Source organism: Mobula hypostoma, chromosome 8 (assembly GCF_963921235.1).
Source record: "Mobula hypostoma chromosome 8, sMobHyp1.1, whole genome shotgun sequence".
NCBI lineage: Eukaryota > Metazoa > Chordata > Chondrichthyes > Myliobatiformes > Myliobatidae > Mobula > Mobula hypostoma.
In genome coordinates, this window is record NC_086104.1 from 48,798,428 (window position 1) to 48,822,521 (window position 24,094).

General features: G+C 41.4%; 1 protein-coding gene across 2 annotated transcripts in view; it reads right to left on the reverse strand.

The window, feature by feature from the left end:
- Positions 1–24,094, reverse strand: part of vash2 (vasohibin 2) — a 131,626-nt gene that overhangs the window by 62,885 nt on the left and 44,647 nt on the right. Inside the window, exon 4 of one of the 2 annotated variants that reach the window (XM_063055804.1) lies at positions 16,720–16,794. The exons of the other annotated variant lie outside the window; for it this stretch is intronic. Within the exon in view, the coding sequence (XP_062911874.1) occupies positions 16,720–16,794 (75 nt within the window). The remainder of the gene's footprint in view (positions 1–16,719; positions 16,795–24,094) is intronic. 2 annotated transcript variants of the gene reach the window in all.

The window sequence follows — 24,094 nt, forward strand, 5'->3', positions numbered from 1 at the left end:
ATGGAATAACGTTTAGTCATCTTTTGCCTTCTACTAAAACTGACATCGCCCTTCAATCAACATATTTAAACAGCCTCCCTATTTTAGATAGGTGTACTGACAATGACTTAAAGACATGTGAATTTGAATAGGGTGATTTTAATGTCAGTGATGAGCCAGCTGCCCAATAACAAAACCTGCATAAATGTGCCTATCCTTCAATTTCAGTCTACAGGGAGTAGAATGGGCAGCCAATTTATTATTGCAGTTTTCTGACATTGCTGAAGCTACCTTTGCCTTCTGTAATCTAATTACACTCCATTTTTAAGTTTCCTCCTTACTCTCAGATGTGCTATAGAACCATAGAACATTACAGCACAGAAACAGGCCTTTTGGCCCTTCTTGACTGTGCCGAACCATTTTTCTGCCTAGTCCCACTGACCTGCACCTGAACCATATCCCTCCATACACCTCTCATCCATGTACCTGTCCAAGTTTTTCTTAAATGTTAAAACTGAGTCCACATTTACCACTTCATCCCTACCGTTTACCTTGTATGTTCTACCTTGGTTTGTCCTTCCAAAGTGCAATACCTCACACTTGTCTGTATTAAACTCCATCTGCCATTTTTCAGCCCATCTTTCCAGCTGGTCCAAGTCCCTCTGCAGGCTTTGAAAACCTTCCTTACTTGTCCACTACACCTCCAATCTTTGTATCATCAGCAGATTTGCTGATCCAATTTACCACATTACTATATGTGGCATAAAATGAGACCTATCAGCCCAGAGTCTCTGCTGGCTCACAGACCAACCCCATCAATCCCCGTCTTCCATTTGTTTCCTCGTAACTTGTTCTTTCATGTGTACATGAATTCCCCACTTTTCCTGCCAGCCATCTACAGACAAAGAAATTTATAGAAACCAATAATCTAACAATTGCCATGTCTCTAGAACAGGAATGGAAACAGGAGCTCCCTACGTGGTCGCAGAAGGAAAATAAACTTCACTACTGACAGCACACAATGTCGGGAATGAGCCCAGGTCTCTGTAGTTCCAAAGCAGCAGAACTACCTGCTGCACCATTATTCCGCCACAGTTTCTGGGTGAAGGATTAAACAGGGATGTTTCTCAACCTGCACTGCTGCTTTTCTCTGGGTAGCCTTTTATTAAGGCTGATAGGATAATGCTTCCAGTTTCCTATTTCCTAGTCAGAGAATCAATTCATATATCTCAACTTGAGCCACCCACCATTCACTACAAAACATCCTCATCAAATAGGCAAGATAAATGGCCACTAACTAAATCAGAAATGGCAGATTGGTGAAAGAATATTCATCTGAGGTTACCTCAAAACTTGCTGCTGGAAAGAACAAAGGGAGATGTGTTGTCATCCAGATGGGTTTTACATGAGGATGTATTCAAAATCTAATAAAATATATTTAATGTATATGTGAGTAAAAAACTCAAAATAGATGTTATATTTTTTTAAATTTACCATAGTCCATTTATAAATAATTAATTTACCAGAGATATTGTTTTATAACCAGCCCTGAGTTATGAAATCTTTTTCATCAAAACCCATTTTAACTTGGAGATCTTTTTGTGACAGAGAACAATCAGTTTATTTCATTCAGCAGTAATACTGCTCATTTGCAAATTCACTTCAAATATTAAAAATTAAGCCTCCAGCATGCCAGCATACATATACCCCTTCAAAAGGATGAATTTACAGTCACTAAAAATAGACTCCTAAATCCTGCACTCAAAAGAGACTCCCGCAGGCTATGACTATGATTAAACTGAACATTTAATTTTACACTGAGCTAGACGTACTATTTATTTGAGATGCATGTGTGTTTAAAAATAAGGACAGATACAAATGCAAATCAGTACCAACTTCACACATCACATTGGGAGACTCTTGCACATTGAGTCCCAATACAGTGGTGGATTCAAAAGCAGATCTGCCACGTTAATGCAACCACATCAGTGCTGTAGCAACATGTCCAAATTTAAATGTATTCAATCCCCAATATGTTTACACTGGAGAATTCAAACCAATGTTTCTTGCCAAACCCTTCAGCACATTGTTTCTCTTCAGATGTGCTGAACAGAGATTTCCATAAGACACAGAAGCAGCATCAGGCTATTCAGCCCATTGAGTCTGTTCCATCATTTAATCTTGACTGATCCATTTCTCTCTCAACCCCAATCTCCTGCCTTCTCCCCACAACCTTTCACTCCCTGACTAATCAAGAATCTATCAAACTCTGCTTGAATACACCCAGTGACCTAACCTCCACATCCACCTGTGGCAACTAGTCCCATAGATTCACCAACTCCTGGATAAAGAAATTCCTTCTCATCTCTGTTCTAAAAGGATGTCCCTCTATTCTGAGGCTGTGCCCTCGGGTCCTAGTCCCCCACCATAGGAAACATCCTCTCCACTTTATCTAGGCTTTTCAACATTCAATATGTTTCAATGAGATCCCCCCATCATTCCTCTAAATTCCAATGAATAAAGGTCCAGAGCCATCAATCACTCCTCATATGAAAAGGCTTTCATTCCTGGAATCAATCTCGTGAACCTCCTTGGAATCCTCTTCAATGTCAGCAAATCCTTTCTTAAGTAAGAGGCCCTAAACTGCTCAAATACTCCCAAGTGAGGCCTCACTAGTGCTTTATAAATTCTCAACTTTACATCCTTGGTTTGATATTCTGGTCCTCTTGAAATGAATGCTAACATCAACTTTGCCTTCCTCACCACTGACTCATCTTGCAAACTAAACTTCAGGGAATCCTGCACAAGACTCCCAAGTCCCTTTGAGCCTCAGATTTTTGAATTTTCTCTATACTTTTATTCATTCTACCAAAGTGCATGACCATACACTTCCTGACACTGTACTCCATCTGCCACCACTTTGCCCATTCTCCTAATCTGTTTGAGTCCTACTGCCACCTCTCTGCTTCCTCAAAACTACCTGCCCTTCCACCTGTTTTTGTATCATCCACAAACTTGGTCACAAAGCCATCAATTCCATCATCCAAATTATTTGACCCACCGGCAGCCAATCAGACCAGGCTCCCTTATTCTCACTCTTTGCCTCCCACCAATCAGTCAATGCTTTAACAATGTTAATATCTTTCCTGTAATACCACGGGCTCTCATCTTGTTAAGCAGCCTCATGTGTGGCAACATGTCAAAGGCCTTCTGAAAATTGAAGTACACATCAACCTTTGTCTATCCTGTTTGTTATTCCCTCAAAGAATTCCAACAGATTAGTCAGGCAAGATTTTCCATTGAGGAAACCATGCTGACTTTGGACCATTTTATCATGTTCCTCCAAATACCCCAAAACCACATCTTTAACAATCGATTCCAACATCTTCCCAAACACTGAGATGTGGCGAACTGCCCTATGATGCCCTTTCTTCTCTGCCTCTCTCCATTTTTGATGAGTGGAGTGACATATGTGATTTTCCAGTCCTCCAGAGCCAAACCAGAATCTATTGATTCTTGAAAGACCATTAGTAATGCTTCCACAGTCACTTCAGCCACCTCTTTCAGAACCGTGGGGTGTAGTCCATCTGGTCCAGGTGATTTATATACCTTCAGACCTATCAGTTTCCCAATCATCTTCTCCCTAGCAAAAGCAAGTACACTTACTTCTGTCCCATGACACTCTCGAACCTCTGGCATTCTGCTAATATTTTTCTATGGTGAAGACTGATGTAAAATACTTAATCAGCTTGTCCGCCATTTCCTTGTCCCCCATTAGTACTTCTCCAGCGGTCCAATATCTACTCTCTCTTTTACTCCTTATGTATCTGAAAAGCTTCTTGGTATCCTCCTTGATATTTTTGGCAAGCTTATCTTCGTCCTGATGAAGGGTCTCGGCTGAAATGTTGACTTTTTACTCTTTTCCATAGATGCTGCCTGGTCTGCTGAGTTTCTCCAGCATTTTGTGTGTGTTGCTTTACCTTCATATTTCTTCTTTCCCCCTCCCCCCTCACATATCGCTTTTTTAGTTGCCTTCTGTTGGTTTTTAAAAGTTTCCCAATCCTCTAACTTCCCATTAATTTTTGCTCTGTTATATGCCCTCTCTTGCCTTTATGTTGGCTTTCACTTCCCTTGTCAGCCACAGCTGCATTATCCTGCCTTTAGAATACTTCATTTTTGAGATGTATTGCTCCCAGAAACTCTAGCCATCACTGCTCTGCTGTCATCCCTGCTAGTGTTCCCTCCCAATCAACTTTGCCAGCTCCTTTCTCATGCCTTAGTAATTCCCTTTACTCCACTGTAATACCAAGACAACTGACTTTAGATTCTCCTTCTCAAATTGCAAGGTGAAATCTATCGTATTAGTCATAGTCACAGTCATAGTCATACTTTATTGATCCCGGGGGAAATTGGTTTTCATTACAGTTGCTCCATAAATAATAAATAGTAATAGAACCATAAATAAATAGTAGTATGTAAATTATGCCAGTAAATTATGAAATAAGTCCAGGACCAGCCTATTGGCTCAGGATGTCTGACCCTCCAAGGGAGGAGTTGTAAAGTTTGATGGCCACAGGCAGGAATGACTTCCTATGACGCTCTGTGCTGCATCTCGGAGGAATGAGTCTCTGGCTGAATGTACTCCTGTGCCCACCCAGTACATTATGTAGTGGATGGGAGACATTGACCAAGATGGCATGCAACTTAGACAGCATCCTCTTTTCAGACACCACAATGAGAGAGTCCAGTTCCATCCCCACAACATCACTGGCCTTACGAATGAGTTTGTTGATTCTGTTGGTGTCTGCTACCCTCAGCCTGCTACCTCAGCACACAACAGCAAACATGATAGCACTGGCCATCACAGACTCGTAGAACATCCTCAGCATCGTCTGGCAGATGTTAAAGGACCTCAGTCTCCTCAGGAAATAGAGACGGCTCTGACCCTTCTTGTAGACAGCCTCAGCGTTCTTAGACCAGTCCAGTTTATTGTCAATTCGTATCCCCAGGTATTTGTAATCCTCCACCATGTCCACTCTGACCCCCTGGATGGAAAAAGGGGTCACCGGTACCTTAGCTCTCCTCAGGTCTACCACCAGCTCCTTAGTCTTTTTCACATTAAGCTGCAGATAATTCTGCTCACACCATGCGACAAAGTTTCCTACCATAGCCCGGTACTCAACCTCATCTCCCTTGCTGATGCATCCAACTATGGCAGAGTCATCCGAAAACTTCTGAAGATGACAAGACTCTGTGCAATAGTTGAAGTCCAAGGTGTAAATGGTGAACAGAAAGGGAGACAAGACAGTCCCCTGTGGAGCCCCAGTGCTCACTGCTTATGATCACTGTCTCCTAAGGGTTCCTTTACCTTAAGCTTCTTAATCAAATCCAGTTCATTACACAGCACCCAATCCAGAATAGCTGATCTCCTATTGGGCTCCACCACAAGCTGCTCTAAAAACCAACTTGTAGGCATTCTACAAATTTTCTCTTTTGGGATCCAGCACAAACCTGATTTTCCCAATCCACCTGCATATTGATAATCCCCCCGTATTGTATTATTGCCTTTTTGACATGCCTTTTCTATCTCTCACTGTAATTTGTAGCCCATATCCTGGCTACTGTTCGGAGGCCTGTATCTAACTCCCATCAGATTCTTTTTACCCTTGCAGTTTCTTTGCTCTACCCACAAGGATTCTACATCTACTGATCCTATGTCACCTGTATCTAATGACTTAATTTCATTCTTTTTACCAACAAAGCCACACCACACTCACTGCCTACCTGCCTGTCCAATCAATACAATATGCATCCTTTGAGGTTAAACTCCCAACTATATTGCCTTTCAGACACGACTCAGTGATGCGCGCAATGTCATACCGGCCGATCGGTACCTGCACCACAAGATTATCTACCTTATTCAGTATACTGCATGCACTCAATTATAACACCTTCAGTCCTGTATCTGTCACCCTTTTTGATTTTGTCCCCCTTTTACACTGCAACTCATCCTACTGACTGCAACTTTACCCTATCTGCCTGATTTTCCTGGGAGTCTCTCGACACACTGCCTCTGGTTGTAAACTAACAGTCCTGTCCTCACTCAATTTATGGAACAGTATTACAAAATGCAACCACGATTTATGCCAGGTATAGTTAAAGTTACAGCTATGCTTCACTTCTGATCGCCATTGATCAGGGCTCTTTATAGCACTAACTTTGTCATTGCTGCCTTAATGTCAAAGGTATCATTCACACCTGTTTATTCCAGATTTCATGTCAATTTTTCAAGAAGATTTCATTCATTTGCTCCATGCCATTTGTATGTTCCACGTGATTCCATGAAGCAAATACAAGACGCAGTTGTGCTTCTGCAGGCAGCCATGTTTGACAAGGGCATGGCTCCAGTTCCTCTTGAGTGGAGGTAAAAAGCTTTGGTGAGTTTGAATAATCCCGTGGAGACAAGAGACTGCAGATGCTGGAGTCTGTGGGAGGAATTCGGAGGATTGACAAGAACCTGGTGGAGGAAAGGAGTTATCAATGTTTCAGGTCAAAATCCAGCATCAAGACTGAGAGTGGAGAGACAAGATGGCCAGTACAAAGAGGAGAAGGGCAGTGCCGAGGAAAGACTCTGAGGTGGACTGAGAAGATGACAGGCAGGTACTGCCAGGTAGGGGAGGTGAGTGGGATTTGGAAAACAGTGTCAGGTGAATGATAGAGGAAGGCGGGCAAGGAGAAAGAGGAAAAAGCACAAAAACATAACAGATGGAGTAGTATTGAGGGGGGGGGTTCCTTTCTCATCCTTCCCCTTTGCTTTAAACTGGCCCTCACCTCTCCAATCTCTGTCCTGATGCACGGTTTCAACCTGAAATATTGACAATTCCTTTCCTTCCCCCAGACCCTACTTGACCTGCTGAGTTCCTCCAGCATATTGTTTGTTGCGTTCAAAAAAAAGGCAAATCTAATTGTTGGTACTGCTCTCTGGATTTCGCAGAGTAGTCATGAGAGGGGAAATATTTAAGCACATACTCAAAGAAAAAATGCGGCATCCCAAAAAACTTCTGTAAGTCTCTGACCCATGTGTGGTCGGTACCTGGAACCCACGGCTGAGGGTGGTGGGGGAGGCTGATAAAATAGGGACATTTAAGAGAGTCTTAGGTAGGATGGAAGAAAAATGGAGGACTACAGGCTGTTTGGGAGGGATGGGCTTGCTTGTTTGTGGAGTATGTTTATACAGGTTGGCACAACATCATGGGCTGAAAGGCACATGCTGATTTCTACTGGTCTGTGTACTATGGACTGTGCTCAAATTGGGACAAAGTTTTTGGGGTGTTATTGAGAACCTGGGGCCCAACTACACAGAAGCCTAGTACAAGCAGCAGATGAAGCACACCACTGGGCAAATTAGCCTCACACATTCATTCTCGATCCACAGGACGAGCTAAAAGGAGCAAGACGTATGTAATTCTATACAAATATAATGACAGAAATAAGGATGCCTAACCGTATAGGAGCTTTATTCGATCTTGCTTTTTCTGCCAGTGAAGTACACGAGGTACAATATGCGCTGCCCAACAAAGTTTTCAAAGTCTCTGGTCAGTATTCTCTCAGAGGTGTCTGCAGACCAAAATAGAAACATAGAAAACCTAGAGCACAAAACAGGCCCTTTGGCCCACAATGCTGTGCCGAACATGAACTTACTTTAGAAATTACCTAGGGTTACCTATAGCCCTCGATTTTTCTAAGCTCCATGTACCTATCCAGGAGTCACTTAAAAGACCCTATTGTATCTGCCCCAACCACAGTTACTGGCAACCCATTCCATGCACTCACCACTCTCTGTGTAAAAGCTTACCCCTGATATCTCTGTGCCTACTTCCAAGCACCTTAAAACTGTGCCATTTCAGCCCTGGGAAAAAGCCTCTGACTATTCACATGATCAATGCCTCTCATCATCTTATACACCTCTATCAGGTCACCTCTCATCCTCCGTCACTCCAAGGAGAAAAGGCTGTGTTCACTCAACCTATTCTCATAAGGCATGCTCCCCAATCCAGGCAATATTCTTGTAAATCTCCTTTCTATAGTTTCCACATCCTTCCTGCAGTGAGGTGACCAGAACTGAGCACAATACCCTATGTAGGGTCTGACCAGGGTCCTATACAGCTGTAATATTACCTCTTGGCTCTTGAACTCAGTCCCACGGATGATGAAGTCCAATGCACCGTATGCCTACTTAACCACACAGTCACCCTGCACAGCAGCTTTGAGTGTCCTATGGATTCGGACCCCAAGATCCCTCTGATTCTCCACACTCCCAGGAGTCTTACCATTAATACTATATTCTACCATCATATTTGACCTACCAAAATGAACCACCTCACATTTATCTGGGTTGAACTCCATCTGCCACTTCTCAGCTCAGTCTTGCATCCAATCGATGCCCCGCTGTAACCTCTGACAGCCCTCCACACTATCCACAACATCTTCAACTTTTGTGTCATCAGAAAATTTACTAACCCATTCCTCCACTTCCTCATCTCCGCCATTTATAAAAATCACAAAGAGAAGGGGTCCCAGAACAGATCCCTGAGGCACACCACTGGTCACCTCTATGCAGAATATGACCCGTCTACAACTACACTTTGCCTTCTGTGGGCAAGCCAATTCTAGATCCACGAAGCAATGTCCCCTTAGATCCCATGCCTCCTTACTTTCTCAATAAGCCTTGCATGGGGTACCTTATCAAATGCCTTGCTGAAATCCATATACACTACATCCACTGCTAAATGGACACTGAAGCTTTGGACACTACCTCACTCTTTTTAATATATAGAATTTCTGTTTTTGCACATTTAAAAAAATCTATTCAATATACTGTATGTAATTGATTTACTTGTTTGTTTATTATGTTTTACTTATTATTTTTTCCTCTCTCTCTGCTAGATTATGTATTGCATTGAACCGCTGCTGATAAGTTAACAAATTTCATGGCACATGCCGGTGATAATAAACCTGATTCTGATTCTACCTTCATCAAGGTGTTTAGTCATATCCACAGAACATTCAATCAAGCTAGTAAGGCACAACCTGCCTTTGACAAAGCCATGCTGACTATTCCTAATCATATTATGCCTCTCCAAATGTTCATAAATCCTGCTTCTCAGGATCTTCTCCATCAACTTACCAACCACTGAAGTTAGACTCATTGGTCTATAATTTCCTGGGCTATCCCTACTCCCTTTCTTGAACAAGGGAACAACATCTGCAACCCTCCAATCCTCCGGAACCTCTCCTGTCCCCATTGATGATGCAAAGATCATTGCCAGAGGCTCAGCAATCTCCTCCCTTGCCTCCCTCAGTAGCCTGGGGTATATCTCATCTGGTCCCGGACTTATCCAACTTGATGCTTTTCAAAAGCTCCAGAACATCCTCTTTCTTAATGTCTACATGCTCAAGCTTTTCAGTCTGCTGTAAGTCATCCCTACTATCACCAAGATCCTTTTCAGTAGTGAATACTGAAGCAAAGTGTTCATTAAGTACCTCCACTATCTCTTCTGGTTCCATACACACTTTCCCACTGTCACACTTGATTGGTCCTATTCCCTCATGTTTTATCCTCTTGCTCTTCACATACTTGTAGAATGCCTTGGGACTTTCCTTAATCCTGCCTGCCAAGCCCTCTAACATCACCTAGCTTTTTGAACTTTTCATAAGCTTTCCTTTTCTCCTTGACTAGATTTTCAACAGCCTTTGTACACCACGGTTACTGTACCCTACCGTCTTTTCCCTGTCTCATTGGAACTTACCTATGCAGAACACCATGCAAATATCCCCCGAACATTTGCCACATTTCTGCCGTATATTTCTCTGAGAACATCTGTTCCCATTTATGCTTCCAAGATCCTGTCTGAGAGCTTCATATTTCCCCTTTCCCTCGGGATCCCGAGGGAAGCAAAATCCCTCGGGATCAATAAAGTATGACTATGACTCTGACTTACTCTAATTAAACGCTTTCCTAACTTGTCTGTTTCTATCCCTCTGCAACACTATGGTAAAGGAGACAGAATTGTGATCACCATCTCCAAAATGCTCTCCCACTGTGAGATCTGACACCTGACCAGGTTCATTTCCCAATACCAGATCAAGTACAGCCTCTCCTCTTGTAAGCTTATCTACATATTGTGTCAGGAAACTTTCCTGAACACACCTAACAAACTCCACCCCATCTAAACCCCTTGCTCTACGGAGATGCCAATCAATATCGGGGAAATTTAAATCTCCCACCACGACAACCCTGTTATTATTGCATCTTTCCAGAATCTGTCTCCCTATCCGCCCGTCAATGTCCCTGTTACTATTGGGTGGTCTATAAGAAACAACCAGTAGAGTTATTGACTCCTTCCTGTTCGTAACTTCCACCCACAGAGACTCTGTAGACAATTCCTCCATGACTTCCTCCTTTTCTGCAGCCGTGAAACTATCTCTGATCAGCAGTGCCACGTCCCCACCTCTTTTGCCTCCCTCCCTGTTCTTTCTGAAACATCTAAAGTCTGGCACTCTAAGTAGCCATTCCTGCCCCTGAACCATCCAAGTCTCTGTAATAGCCACAACATCATAGCTCCAAGTACCGATCCACACTCTAAGCTCATCCGCTTTGTTCATGATACTCTTTGCATTAAAATAGACACATCTCAAACCATCAGTCTGAGCATATCCCTTCTCTATCACCTGCCTATCTTCCCTCTCACACTGTCTACAAGCTTTTTCTATTTGTGAGCCAACCACCCCTTCCTCCATCTCTTCAGTTCGGTTCCCACCCCCTCAGCGATTCTAGTTTAAACTCTCCCCAATAGCCTTGGCAAAACTCCCTGCCAGGATATTGGTCCCCCTCAGATTCAAGTGCCACCCGTCCTTTTTGTACAGGTCACACCTTGCCTCAGAAGTGGTCCCAATGATCCAGGAATCTGAATCCCTGCCCCCAATATGTACCAAGACCTCTGGCTGTTCACCTTCCCAGTTCAGGATATCGTGGACACGATCAGAAAAATCCCACCCTATCAGAAAATATCTAATTAAAATATTTTTTAAAAAGGCATCCGTTAGTCTTGCGAGACCATGGATCTGCGCCTGGAAAGTCTTCACTCTCCAGGGCGCAGGCCTGGGCAAAGTTGTATGGAAGGCCGGCAGTTGCCCATGCTGCACGTCTCCCCTCTCCACGACACCGATGTTGTCCAAGGGAAGGGCAAGGGCCAATACAGCTTGGCACCAGTGTCATCGCAGAGCACTGTGGTTAAGTGCCTTGCTCAAGGACACAACACGCTGCCTCGGCTGAGGCTTGAATTCACGACCTTCAGGTCGCTAGTCGAATACTTTAACCACTTGGCAACGTGCCCACGTGCTAATTAAAATAAATGCCACAACTTTCTGAGGGGCAAGTACTTTCAATAATGTTTACTTTTACTTCCAATGATTCAATTATTTTTTTTGCATTAGAAGATAACTAGAAGATTTTGGAATGTGACATTCTGCCATGGAAAAGATTGGGGAAAAAGAGCCACTTTTGGATTTTAACTAGCTAAGGCCAGGAATGTGTTGATACCTTCCCAGTTTACAGCTATTTAATTATAAATCAACTGTTCATCACTAAAATGAAAGGATTAATTGGGAAAACAACACAATTTTAATATTTTAATTAGTTTAATTTAAAACTGAAGAACACATACGGTTTTTCATTAAAACGTTCTTGGAATATGGGTACCTAGTTTTATAATAAAAAGTTTTATATGATTTTTGTGGGGTAATATTTAATGACTGTAAATACACAGACACACTTGACATAGAGACACAAAACCTTCTTATAGGGTGCTTAGCCTAAATAGGCAACCTGCAATGCAGCAATCTCACACTGGAATTGCATAGCAACTCTACCTCAAATGTCCACAGACTCTCTGAACAGCTGTACTGCTGTACAACTGCACAGAGTGCATTCCCTACATTCATGAAACAATTATACTTTAAAATTAAATTCATACAGTACAGTCTCCTAGGATTACAAATAATCAGATTATAAGAGTTATTGGGAACTACCGCAGGATCAGGAGTAACAACATGCTAAAATGAGTAGTAATTACAATTTTTTTGCTCTAATATTGCTAACAGTGGTAACATAAAAACAGCGAAGCTTAACGATAATGCAGTAGATAAACCTCTGCCTATGACAGTAACAAATCCCTGCACTAATCAGGGAACTGTGTTACTTCATCAGCTCTACACATCAAGAAGGACACACTGGCCTTGATGTGGGTGCTGTGCAGAATGATACTATGACTGAAGGCTATTAAAAGTTGTGCAAGTTAGACTTGTAATCCCTACATCTGATTGAGATGCTCAAAGGAACTGAAAGGATTGAGGGAAAAAAAAGTGTTTCCTATAGGAGATGCAGAAATGTAGGGTGGGAAAGGTAAACATCCTGAGTAAGTGACTCAAGGGGGCTGTCAGGAGGAATTTTCATGAACAAAGGGTAGTGGATATAAGGAGCTTTTCCAAAGAGCATTAGCGACCAAGATAATTAAGATGTTATAAAACTGCTGTTAGGAAGGGTAATGAGGCTTACAGAAACAGGGCTGGCAGGTAGCCATACATGCAGCCCACTGAATGGCCCATTCCTTCTCCAGTGTCACGACGGCTGAGCTCTGTCACGAAGCTGCTGAGGTTGGACCAGTTCATTAGATTTCTTGTCGTACCTTCCTTTCTGCCTAATTCAATGAGATTGCCCTGCAATGCTGAGCCAAGTCTCCTAGTGGCTAGTGTTCAAACAATGATCTTTCATCAGAATGGGAACAAGAAAAATGGGTGTCAAGTTAATGGCCTTTCATCAAAACTTCTTCCAGTCTTGAGACGACTGTCTCCGTTTCCACAGGTGTGACTGTCTGTGGTTTCACAGATGTTAACTGACCCCCTCATTTCAAATTTCCTTTTAGGACACAAGACACGACAATAATTTAATACTTTCCAAACAGATTAGTATAGAATAGTTAATTTGCTCAATAATCCATTCTCTCATGGATTGTAGTAAAATGATTCCCCCTCACTGACTTGCTCCGGTTACAACGTACCACTAAGGCCACATGTAGCTTAAAGAGAAATTAATCAAATCTATACTGTACCTAATTGATAGACATTGTAGTTGAAGATTGCAGTTTGCAATAGAACTTAGTTCTGACATTAAATACTGCATGGGAGATTTCGTAATGGTGCAGAGCCCAAAGTGTACGTCACTAACCACGTAATGTAAATTTCAGGAATTGAATCTTTGCCGTCCTCAAGTACACCCTCTTCTATCAGCAGCAGAGCAAACTACTGGATTCAGCTTTTCTGGTTTCAATGCCAAATCTGTTATTTATAAACGGTTAAACTCACACATAAATATAATTGTTGTAAAATCAAGGCTCAAAAGACCTAATAGTATTGGTGCTATCTTCCCTGTGCATTTTTGAGAAAAGTACTTCAACATAAAAGTTGCAAGATTAAGAGAGACATTTGCCTTAATTTGCAAATTGGGGAAGAAGCTATTTAAAATGAAGTGCCCTTGAAAAAGATTTACTATAATTGCAGCCAGACTACAGTCATATAGTTGTACAGCATGGACAGTGCCTCTTTGACCTTATTCATTCATGGTGAACAAGACATTTGCCTGAGCTAGATCTATTTGCCTGCATTTAGATCACACTTTTTTCTATCCATGTTCCTGTCTAAATGTTTTGTTAAGGTTTGCAATTGTGCCCATCTCTACCATCTTACCTCTGGCAACTCGAACCTTATACCAACAACATCTGAAAAATGTGTCTCTCAGATCCTTTTTAAATCTCTCCCTCTCACCGTAAACCTCTGCTCTCCAGTTTTAGATTCCTCTATCCTGGGAAAAAGACCATAACCATTCCCTAGTGATATTCTACACTCTATAAGGTCACCCTTCAGCTTCCTATGCACTGTGGAAAACAAGTCCAGTCTATCCAGCCTCTCCTTGTAACTCAAGCCCTCCAGTCCTGGAAACATGCATGTATATCACAACTACACATTTTTCCAGCTTACATCACATCCAAAATTGCACACTATACTCCAAGGGGTAGTTCCCTGTAAACTCTAATTTGTCCTTGCAGCCCCTTTTAAATGAAGGCGCATTTTCTATCTGTTAATTTTTTTGGTACCTGGATAAAGACAACGCAAATATTTCTGCCAAAGCTCCTGCAATTTCTTCTTCAGAATCCACAATGTCCTATGATGCATTTTGTCAGGCCCTTGAAATTATCCACCTTTATGTGCTTTAAGACTGCTGGCACCTCCTCTTTTGTAATGTGGATATGTTCCAAGAAATTGCTATTCATTTCTCTTAATTCCTTGGATTTTAATTACCTTCCCTACAGTAAATACATTTGAAAAATATCTATTTCAAGAACTCACCCATCTACAGCACCACACAAATGACCACATTGATCCTCAGGGACTAAAACCTATTATTTTCATAGCTACCCTTTTGCTCTGAATATACTTTCAGAACCTCTCATCTACTAAAGCTATTTCAGGTCTCAATTTGCCCTCCTGATTTCCTCCTAAACATATTCCTCCATCTCTCATACTTCAAAGGAGTAGCACCCACCCAGTGCCTATTTCTGTCATACACCTCCTTCAGATTCCTGACCGGAGCCTCAATATCCCTTATCAACCCACGTTATCTAATCCTGCCAGTCTTGCCCTTCATTCCAACAGGAAAATTCTGTCCACGAATTCTTCCTATCTCACTTTTAATAGCCTCTCACTTGGCAGATACTCCTTTACCAGCAAACACCCTCTCCCAATTTACCTTTGTAAGTACCTATCTAATGCCCTCAAATTTGGCTTGCCTCACTTTAGGACTTCAACTCATGGAGCAGTCCTATATTTTTCCCTGAAAATTTTTTAAACGAATAGAATTTTGGTCACTGGCTCAAAGTACTGCACTGATTGACACTTCAGTCACTTGCCCTACTTCATTTTCCACTGTTGCCCCCTCCTCAATAGAGCCATCTGGACATCTACATTTTACTTGAGAAATCATTCTTGGACAATTTAATAACTTCCACCCCAACCATGTATCTTGGACTTTGGCAGTCCCAGTCACTATAAATGAAGATGAGTTCACCATCTATTGCAATCATTTTAGTCGTACAGCTGTCTGCAATTTTACAAATTTCCACGTATCATTGAAAAGTTGGAGCTTAAACATTTAACACCTAAGGTGTTAAAATAATGAATGTGAATGTTCCTCAATTCATTCTTTAACCTGTTCTGTTGCAGAAACATAGAAATCAGCAGTGCCAGTAGTCTATTCAGGTCTTTGTCCCTCCTCACCATTAAACACAATCATGGCTGATCACCTTCTTTAGTCCTGAGTCCTTAGCATTAACAAATACATCTCCGAAAAAAATAATGATTTGGCCAGCAGCAGCTGGGTGAAGGAGAATTTCACTAGTTCACCATGTGGGGTGAAGATAGTTCTCCCCAGTTCTAAATGGCAAACATCTCCAAGGCTGCCATCTCTGGTACTAGACTCTTGCCATCAGGAATATCTTCCCAATATGTAGCCTGTCTAGTCCTGTGATCATTTTATATCTTAACCCCTCTCATTTTTCTGCAGTCCTAAACAATTTGATCACTCCTTGTACATTCTGTACTGCCACCTCAAGAATCAGTCAAGGAAAGCTCTTTTGAACAGAGCAAGAACATCCTTCCTCAATAAAAAAAAAACGCACGCACAAACTTTCTGATGTGGCTTCACCAAGGCCTTTCACATCCTTGCAATCAAAGTCAACCAAACATTTGGCTTCCAAATTGCTTGATGCACATGAATACTTGATGTAAGGGGCACCCAGGTCTCACCGCACCCCCTGCCACTTCAAAATCAACCACCTTGTAATTCTTGCAATGCTGATGCAGACTCTCGACCTGAGATGTTGGTTACCGCTTTATTTCAACAGTTGCTGCTCAACTTGCTGAGTTCCTCCAGCAGTTTGTTTGCTGTTCCAGATTCCACAACTGCAATTCCCCGTGTCACCAAGGGAAATTCAATACCACCATTAACGTTCTTATAGAAGGCATCCGTAAAATATTATTTTCACTAATAGCATAATCACTATGATTGACGACTTGTTCTGAAGACTTTCAATCAATGTGACTTTCAGTAAACGCTTTCAGGAACAAAATAAAATAAAACAAAACAATTAAAGGTTCTAGACTTTGATTTACACAACCACGGAGTTTAAAAATAACTTCTAAATTATGACATCAAGCTAAGAAAATATTAAAGTAATTCTATTTTAGGGGAGAGTGTGTTAAACAGTGCAAGAGAATATTCTGCTTAATTTTTTGTGAATAATCTCCTGTTTTTAAGTGTTCAATTAAAATAAATTCTGTATTTCAAGTGTTAAATTTCAGTCCATCAGCCTTTGTAGCTGGCAGTTGACCCATTTCAAATTATGATAATCTATGAATCCAAATGAAGTCTGCGTAAAAACTTCATATTCCTGGCATCCTGCTTTGAAATTCTCTTTCAGTCTCCTAGCAACAGGAAAGCAGGACATGGGCTTCCTTCTAGTTTAATATCAATGTTCTTCGACACAAACCATGGATTATAAGATATAATGAGCATTTAGCCTATAAAATGACTCACTGAAGCTACATAAATTTATAAAATAAGGATACATTCCAAGAATCACAGCTTCAAGGCATTTAATTGGCAATGATTCACGAGTCATTTCTCTGGCTGTGTCCATCAACCTGAGGAGGGCAGGATAAAGAAAATAATTAATATCAGTAAAACTATAACAGATAAAAACTGTCAAAACGTAGCTGAAAGAAAACTGGGTGCAAGTCTGCAGCTTTTCTCTTTTGTCAGAAAGAGGCTAAAGCAAGCTGCCTGCACAAAATTCCAAGCTGAAATGATAAACAGTTTTCAAAAGGGAACTGACCATGAAAAAGTAACCACTATAATATCTGCACTGTTTCAGTGAAACAGAAAGAAGAACAAGACCTTTCACATCAATAGAATGTTCTACAGTAACTTACAACCAATTAACTGCTTTTGAAATGCTGTCATTCATTCTAAGTGATGACTAATTTTCACACAGCAAGATCTCTTTAACTGGGAATGGGGTTGTGATTTTGGCAAACATTGCATAAAATGACAGCCTTTTGTCAACATGAGCAGTCTTCTTTTCTTGAGAGTCAGCATTCACCATTTTGGCATCTTTAAAGTGCTGAAGCTTGCAAATGTTTTAGCTTTGACAGTGGGACAATATGGGGTAAAACATGGAGTTTTTCTGATTTTATCTTTTAGAGGGACAAAAAGAAGCTTATACTTAACCTGACATTTTCCTGGAAATGATTCAAGATCACAGTGCTTTTGCTGAAAAATTTTTCCAGTTCAACTCAACAAAATATTTGGAAGGACAAATATTGGGTTACCAAATATTGGGTTTAGCTTAGACAGTGGGACAATATGGGGTAAAACATGGAGCTTTTCTGATTTTATCTTTTAGAGGGACAAAAAGAAGTTTACACTTAACCTGACATTTTCCTGGAAATGATTCAAGATCACAGTGCTTCTGTTGAAAAATTTTTCCAGTTCAACTCAACAAAATATTTGGAAGGACAAATATTGGGTTACCTTAGGCACACCAAATGCAAACATTTTACAAAAAATTCTCTGAAAATGCTGTTCATTGACTTTAGTTCGGCATTCAATACTGTGATTCCCTCCAAGCTGATCGCCAAACTTCACCAGCTTGGTCTCAGCTCATCCCTCTGCAATTGGACCTTGGACTTTCTGACTAACAGACCCCAATCAGTTAAGTTAGACAACCTCTCCTCCTCCACTCTCACCCTGAACACCAGCGTGCCTCAAGGCTGTGTGCTGAGCCCTCTTCTGTACTCGCTTTTCACCTATGACTGCGTTCCTGTACATGGTTCTAACTCCATAATCAAGTTCGCAAACGACACCACAGTGGTTGGCCTGATCAGAGGGGACGACGAGACAGCCTACAAGGTCCAGCACCTGGCCGTGTGGTGTGCCGACAACAACCTGGCCCTTAACACCCAGAAGACCAAGGAGATCATTGTGGACTCCAGGTATGCTAGGAGCCACACTCACATCCCCTTCTACATCAATGGAGCTGTAGTGGAGCGTGTATCAAGTTTCAAATTCCTTGGTGTCCACATTTCCGAGGATCTCTCCTGGTCCCTGAACTCCTCCATCCTGATCAAAAAGGTGCAACAGCGCCTTTATTTCCTGCGGAGCATGAAGAAAGCTCACCTCTGTCCCAGGATACTGACGGACTTTTACGGCTGTACCATTGAGAGCATACTCATCAACTGCATCTCACTGTGGTATGGCAATTGTCCCGTATCGGACTGCAAAGCACTCCAGCGTGTGGTGAAAACTGCCCAGTGGATTATCGGCACCCCATTGCCCACCATTGAAAACATCTACCATAAACGTTGCCTGGGCAGGGCGAAAAGCATTATCAATGATGCATCTCACCCTAATCATGGACTTTTTACTCTCCTCCCATCCGGTAGGCACTACAGGAGCCTGCGCTCCTGCACCAGCAGGCACAGGAGGAGCTTCTTCCCTGAGGCTGTGACCCTGCTGAACCTCACATCACAGCGCTAAGCAGTATTGCACCCATATTGTACTGTCTCAGTACTTTTATATTTGTGTGCTGTAGCACTTTTTTTATTTGCAGTTATTTTGTAAATAACACTATTCTTTGCATTTCTGGTCAGATGTTAACTGCATTTCATTGGCTTTGTATCTGTACTTGGGACGATGACAATAAAGTTGAATCTAATCTAATCTAATCTAAATGGTAGCCTAAATTAAATGCTAAATTAAGGTCCTTAAGATTAAAGCTCCAATGATGAAGGTTTATATTCATATGAATATGTAAAAGAATCAGATATTATTCAAATGTCAGATAAAACATCTTGCTGTATGACCCTTAAATTCAATCTTGGCTGCAATGATCCTACAATCATCCAGGCCCTATTGTAATGACATTTATATATAATGTTCAGTCAGATATTAAATCAAGCACAAGCTTGTCTCCAAGATGGTGACAAAATAACTTGTAGGAAAGTGGCATCACAGCTTTTTGCCGAGAGTTGTGAATGCAGCCCAGTAAATCATGAAAACCAGCTTTTCCTCTATTACTCTGCCTAAACTTCGTGCTGCCTTGGGAAAGCAAGCAATATGATCAAGTACCCCGCCCACCATGATTATTCTCAATTCTTCCCCCTTCCATCGGAGGACGCATATTAACTGGCAGCTTCTGACCCACTGTTACGATACGCGAATGGATATTATAATGATGAAGATGAACTCCTGATATCTTAATCTACCCTCATCATGGCTTTTGCACTTGCTGTCTACCTGCACTCAGTAACTGTAACACAATATCTTGCACTCTAATGTATTTTCTTTTGTAGTACTTCAACGTACTTGTGTCTAGAATGACCTTTGTGGATGGCGTGGTGGCATGGCAGCAAAGTGGTTAGCGTGATGCTTTTACAGTGCTAGCAACCTGGGTTCCACTCCACCACTGCCTGCAAGGAGTTTGTATGTTCTCCCTGTGACCACATGGGCTCTCTTTGGTGAGTTAGTTGGTTAATTAGTGACATGGGTGCTTTGGGAGCTGTGGGCAAAAAGATCTGTTACCAGACACAGTAACTAAATAAATAAATGATTTTCATGCATCTCAGTAGATGTGACAATAATAAACAGATTACATCTAACAACTGTTATGGAAGTTTGCAGACTGAAAATTGACAGCTGTATTACAGCAGTGGACACTTCAAAAAGGAAAACAGCTTTGGACACCCTGAAAAAAGATGAAAAATAAATTGTATTTTCTTCCTTTGTCATTATTACTTCACCTTAGCTGGCAGAGCCAGCTCTTAGAACTTGGCATTGACCTCAGCCACAGCATAAGAGACCTAGTCTGCTACCACTGAATGAAAAAAATTGATTTCACATTTTAAATACACAATCTCCTCGGCTACGTGGGGTGGTTAATTAACTCTCTTCAACTTGAATTAAAAGGGACATTTGTAAAGCATAGCAAAGACTGATCATAAGAGGAACACAGTACAAGTAAGTCTCATCAAATGTCATCATTTTCATCAAAACACTTTACAAGCCTGCAAATCAAACATTTTTAAACAGTGCAGTATTTTGTGACCCCATTTAAATCAATATATATTTGAAGACAAGTTAAAATTTCTGGTGAAACACTTGCAAAAGCCTAACAGAACTGATGGTCTTGCAGTGGCTGATACCATGAAGTCATTACAGATCATTTTAAATATGTGTAAAAGATGTTTTAAAAAAGACAAGTACTGGAAAATAAGTGAATGGCAAAAAAGATACAAAGAATTAAACAATAAACTGCCAGGCTTGGTGGGGGGGGGGGGGGAAGGAGTGGAGTTGGGGAAGACTGTCATAATCCTGTGTTTTGCATTTCCAAGAAAGAGGGAACACAGAGACCCGCACTGCAGTGCAATTTCTGCTCTCACTTATCACAGTACATAGATAAGGAATGATACCTTTGTATCCTATCAAGCTACAGCTGAACTCCTATCACAACTTGATAATATAAATCTCACTGCACAAGTACCAAAATCATTAAAGCTAATGCACAGAATCAAATTGCAATACAAAAGCTGAAGGAATATTGATCTTATTTCACGAGGCCCAGACAGCAGAAGAACCTTGAGGATTGTATTTCATTAAATCAGGAGGATATAATGGCCTTGAGGGAATAAAGGTAGAGGATATTACCAAAACAACAACTGAGGCTTACTGGTTAATCTTTGATGAAAGATTAAATAAATATTCTATGCATAACCTAGACTGAGAAGATTGAGCAATGTTCTCATCAATGCAATGGAAGCTTCTGCAGTTATTCTAAACACAAGATATCCCGCAGTTGCTGGAATTCCAGAGTAACACACACAAAAAATGCTGGCAGAACTCAGCAGGTCAGGCAGCATCTATGGAAGAGAATAAAGAGTCAATTTTTCAGACCGAGCATTTTGTGTGTGTTGCTCTGCAGTTTGTCTCAGGTGACAGTGAGGCTGCATTTTAATTCCATTCATGTTCTCTAACCAACCCAATTCAATGGAAAGAAAAATGGCACAAATGTACTATATAAAGAATGCAAAATCACTAGGACCAATGAGTATAACATTAGGGAAGATCTATTGCATAAAACTTTTGGTTAGGCATGTTTAGAAGGTTGTGCGCAATTCTGGCCACCTGCTAGGAGGAGGATGTGGAAGCTTTGGAGAGCGTGCAGGTGAGGTTCACCAGGATGTTGGCTGCATTGGTATATATTAGTTATGGAGAGGCTGAACAAAATTTGATTGCTTTCTCTGGAGCACTGTAAGTCGAGGGACAACCAGATAGAAGTACTGTATATAAAATGATGGGAGGCACTGATGGGATAGACAGTTAAGAGTCTTTTTCCCAGGGTTGAAAATGTCAAATACAGGAGACCATAGGTCAAAGATAAAAGGGGGCAAGTTTAAAAGAAATTTACAAGGCAAGCTTTATCTCCCCCGCCCCTCGCCCCACACACATGGAGGGGTAGGTGCGTAAAATATGTTGACAGGGGAGGTGATAGAAGCAGATACAACAGTAACGTTCAAGAGGCACAACGCATGAACAGGCAGGGAATCAGGGAATAGAGGGTAAGGACCATTTGCAGGCAGATGGCATTAGTTTGGATCAGCATTATGCTAGCATAGGTATGGTGGGCTGAAGGGCCTGTTTTTGTGATGTTCTATATTAATGAACAGTGCAGACATTCTTGGTCATTCGAATAAACATTCATCTTTCATATCTAATAAATATTCACAAGTCGCTTCTGTTACTCCACAAAATAAAACAGATATCTTCGAGGTTTCACGTTACTTGGCTGAATGCTAAAAAAAAATTCCATTTTCCACCAGGAAGCATCAGCTCAGTATATTTGTCCTTTATCATGTAGTATCTTCTTTTCATGTTGATGACCTTGAGATAGGATGGTTGGATCACATGATTAATATTAGCATCAATGAAATCCCTTTAAAGTATGTTTTTTTTATTAAAACAGTCTTTGTGTTAACATTGTATTCTTTGGGTTACAGCTAATGGCTGTTCAGGTAGTTAGTTTGTATTCCTGGTTAGCTCTATGAATAAATTATGAATGGCTAGCAGGCACCTAATGATCTCAAATGTCTCTCAGTGGGACAATGTTGTCACACACCCTCCCTGCTACACCCATTTCCTTTGTATTCTGCAGCTGTAGTTACCTTCCCGGAACTTACCTTAACTCCTTCGGTCTGAAAGGCAGAGACTTCCACAGTTTTGTTAGACATATCAACCACAGGTAATTTAATGAAAGGCCACAGTGTGGGCAGCAATGTCTCTGGTCTCATTCGGCTGTGCACTGAGCCAGGGCTGTGTGCTCTGCCCACTGCTGACACATGACTGTGTCACAGAATTCAGCTCAAATTTATGGATGACGGACAGTGGTTGGCCTCATCAACAACGATGATGAGTTGGAGTACAGGGAGGGATTGGAGCGGCTAGTGGACTGGTGTGAGAACAACAAACTAAGCCCGAACATGGAGAAGACGAAAGAACTGATTGTGGACTTTAGGATGGTGCAGGAGTACCAACCCCCTCTGCGAATACATAGCCCCACCATAAAGAGAGTTAAATGTATCAAGTTCCTGAGAGCTGACATCACAGATGACTTCCCCTGGTCCCTTAATATCACCTCCCTGAATAAGGAGATTGAGGCAAGACTCCCCCTCTCCCCATCATCTTAACTGAATTTTACAGGAGCACCATGGAGAGCGTCCTGACAACCTGCATCTCCATCTGGTATGGGAGCACCAGAGCATCAGATCAGAAGTCCCTACAAGGGACAGTGAGAACAGCCGAGAGGATCATAGGGGTCTCCCTACCATCCCTCTGTGACATTTAACAGTAGCACTGCGAATGCAGGGCCCTTAGTATTATAAAGGAGCCCACCCAGTCAAAAACAAGAGTGGTCAGAATGGGAAACAACTTCTTCCCTTAACTCCCTGCCACATCGTATTCAAAGTGTCATCTGATAATTTGTACTGTACCCCACAATATTTATTTTATGCACTTCACTTGTCTATTCATAATTCATTTGTAGATTTAGTTCTTACTTTCCTGAGTTATTGTGTGTTGTGTGTACTGCTGTGCTGTACACCAGAGTCCACAAAAACGTTGTCTTGTTTGGGCATAAAGTTTATTGACAATAAACTCGACTTAAGATTTGGTCATTTTTATCCAGCAGTGTATATAACATCGCACTTGGCTGAGATAATCCCCACCATTAATATTCTCTGGTGCAGGACTACCTTTATTTCAATGTTTCCTTTCAAATCAAGCAGGGAATTAAAGTGCATATAAAAGGTATTCAAAGTATTCACCCCCCCCCGCAAGTTTTCATGTTTTATTGTTTTACAACATTGAATCACAATTGATGCAACTGTATTATATATATATATATATATATATATATTAGTTGAGATGTACGGATATTCTGTACAGATATTCGGTACAGATGTTAAATCATGTGAACGGCATACATCATCACGCCATCACATGATTCATGCAAAGCAAAGTTAATCTCTCCTACCCAACTCTCTTGGTTTCCTTTCAATGAGCTTTTGATTGGAGTTACCAAAAAAAAAACACTCTCAAGGTGGAGGCACAATATGTCATTTCATCTAGGGTGCCTCCAACCTGATGGCATGAACATAGATTTCTCCTTCCAGTATTTTTTTCCTCTTTTTTTTTCCTTTTCCCCTCTCCCTTTCCTCTTGTTCCATTCCCCACTTTCAACTCTTACCTCTTCTCCTCACCTGTCTATCTCCTCCCCCAATGCATCTCCTTCTTCCCTTTCTCCCAAGGTCTACTCTCCTCTCCTATCAGATTCCTTCTTCTGCTTTTTGCCTTTTCCAGCCCCTCCCACCCACCCACCTCTATTCACCTATC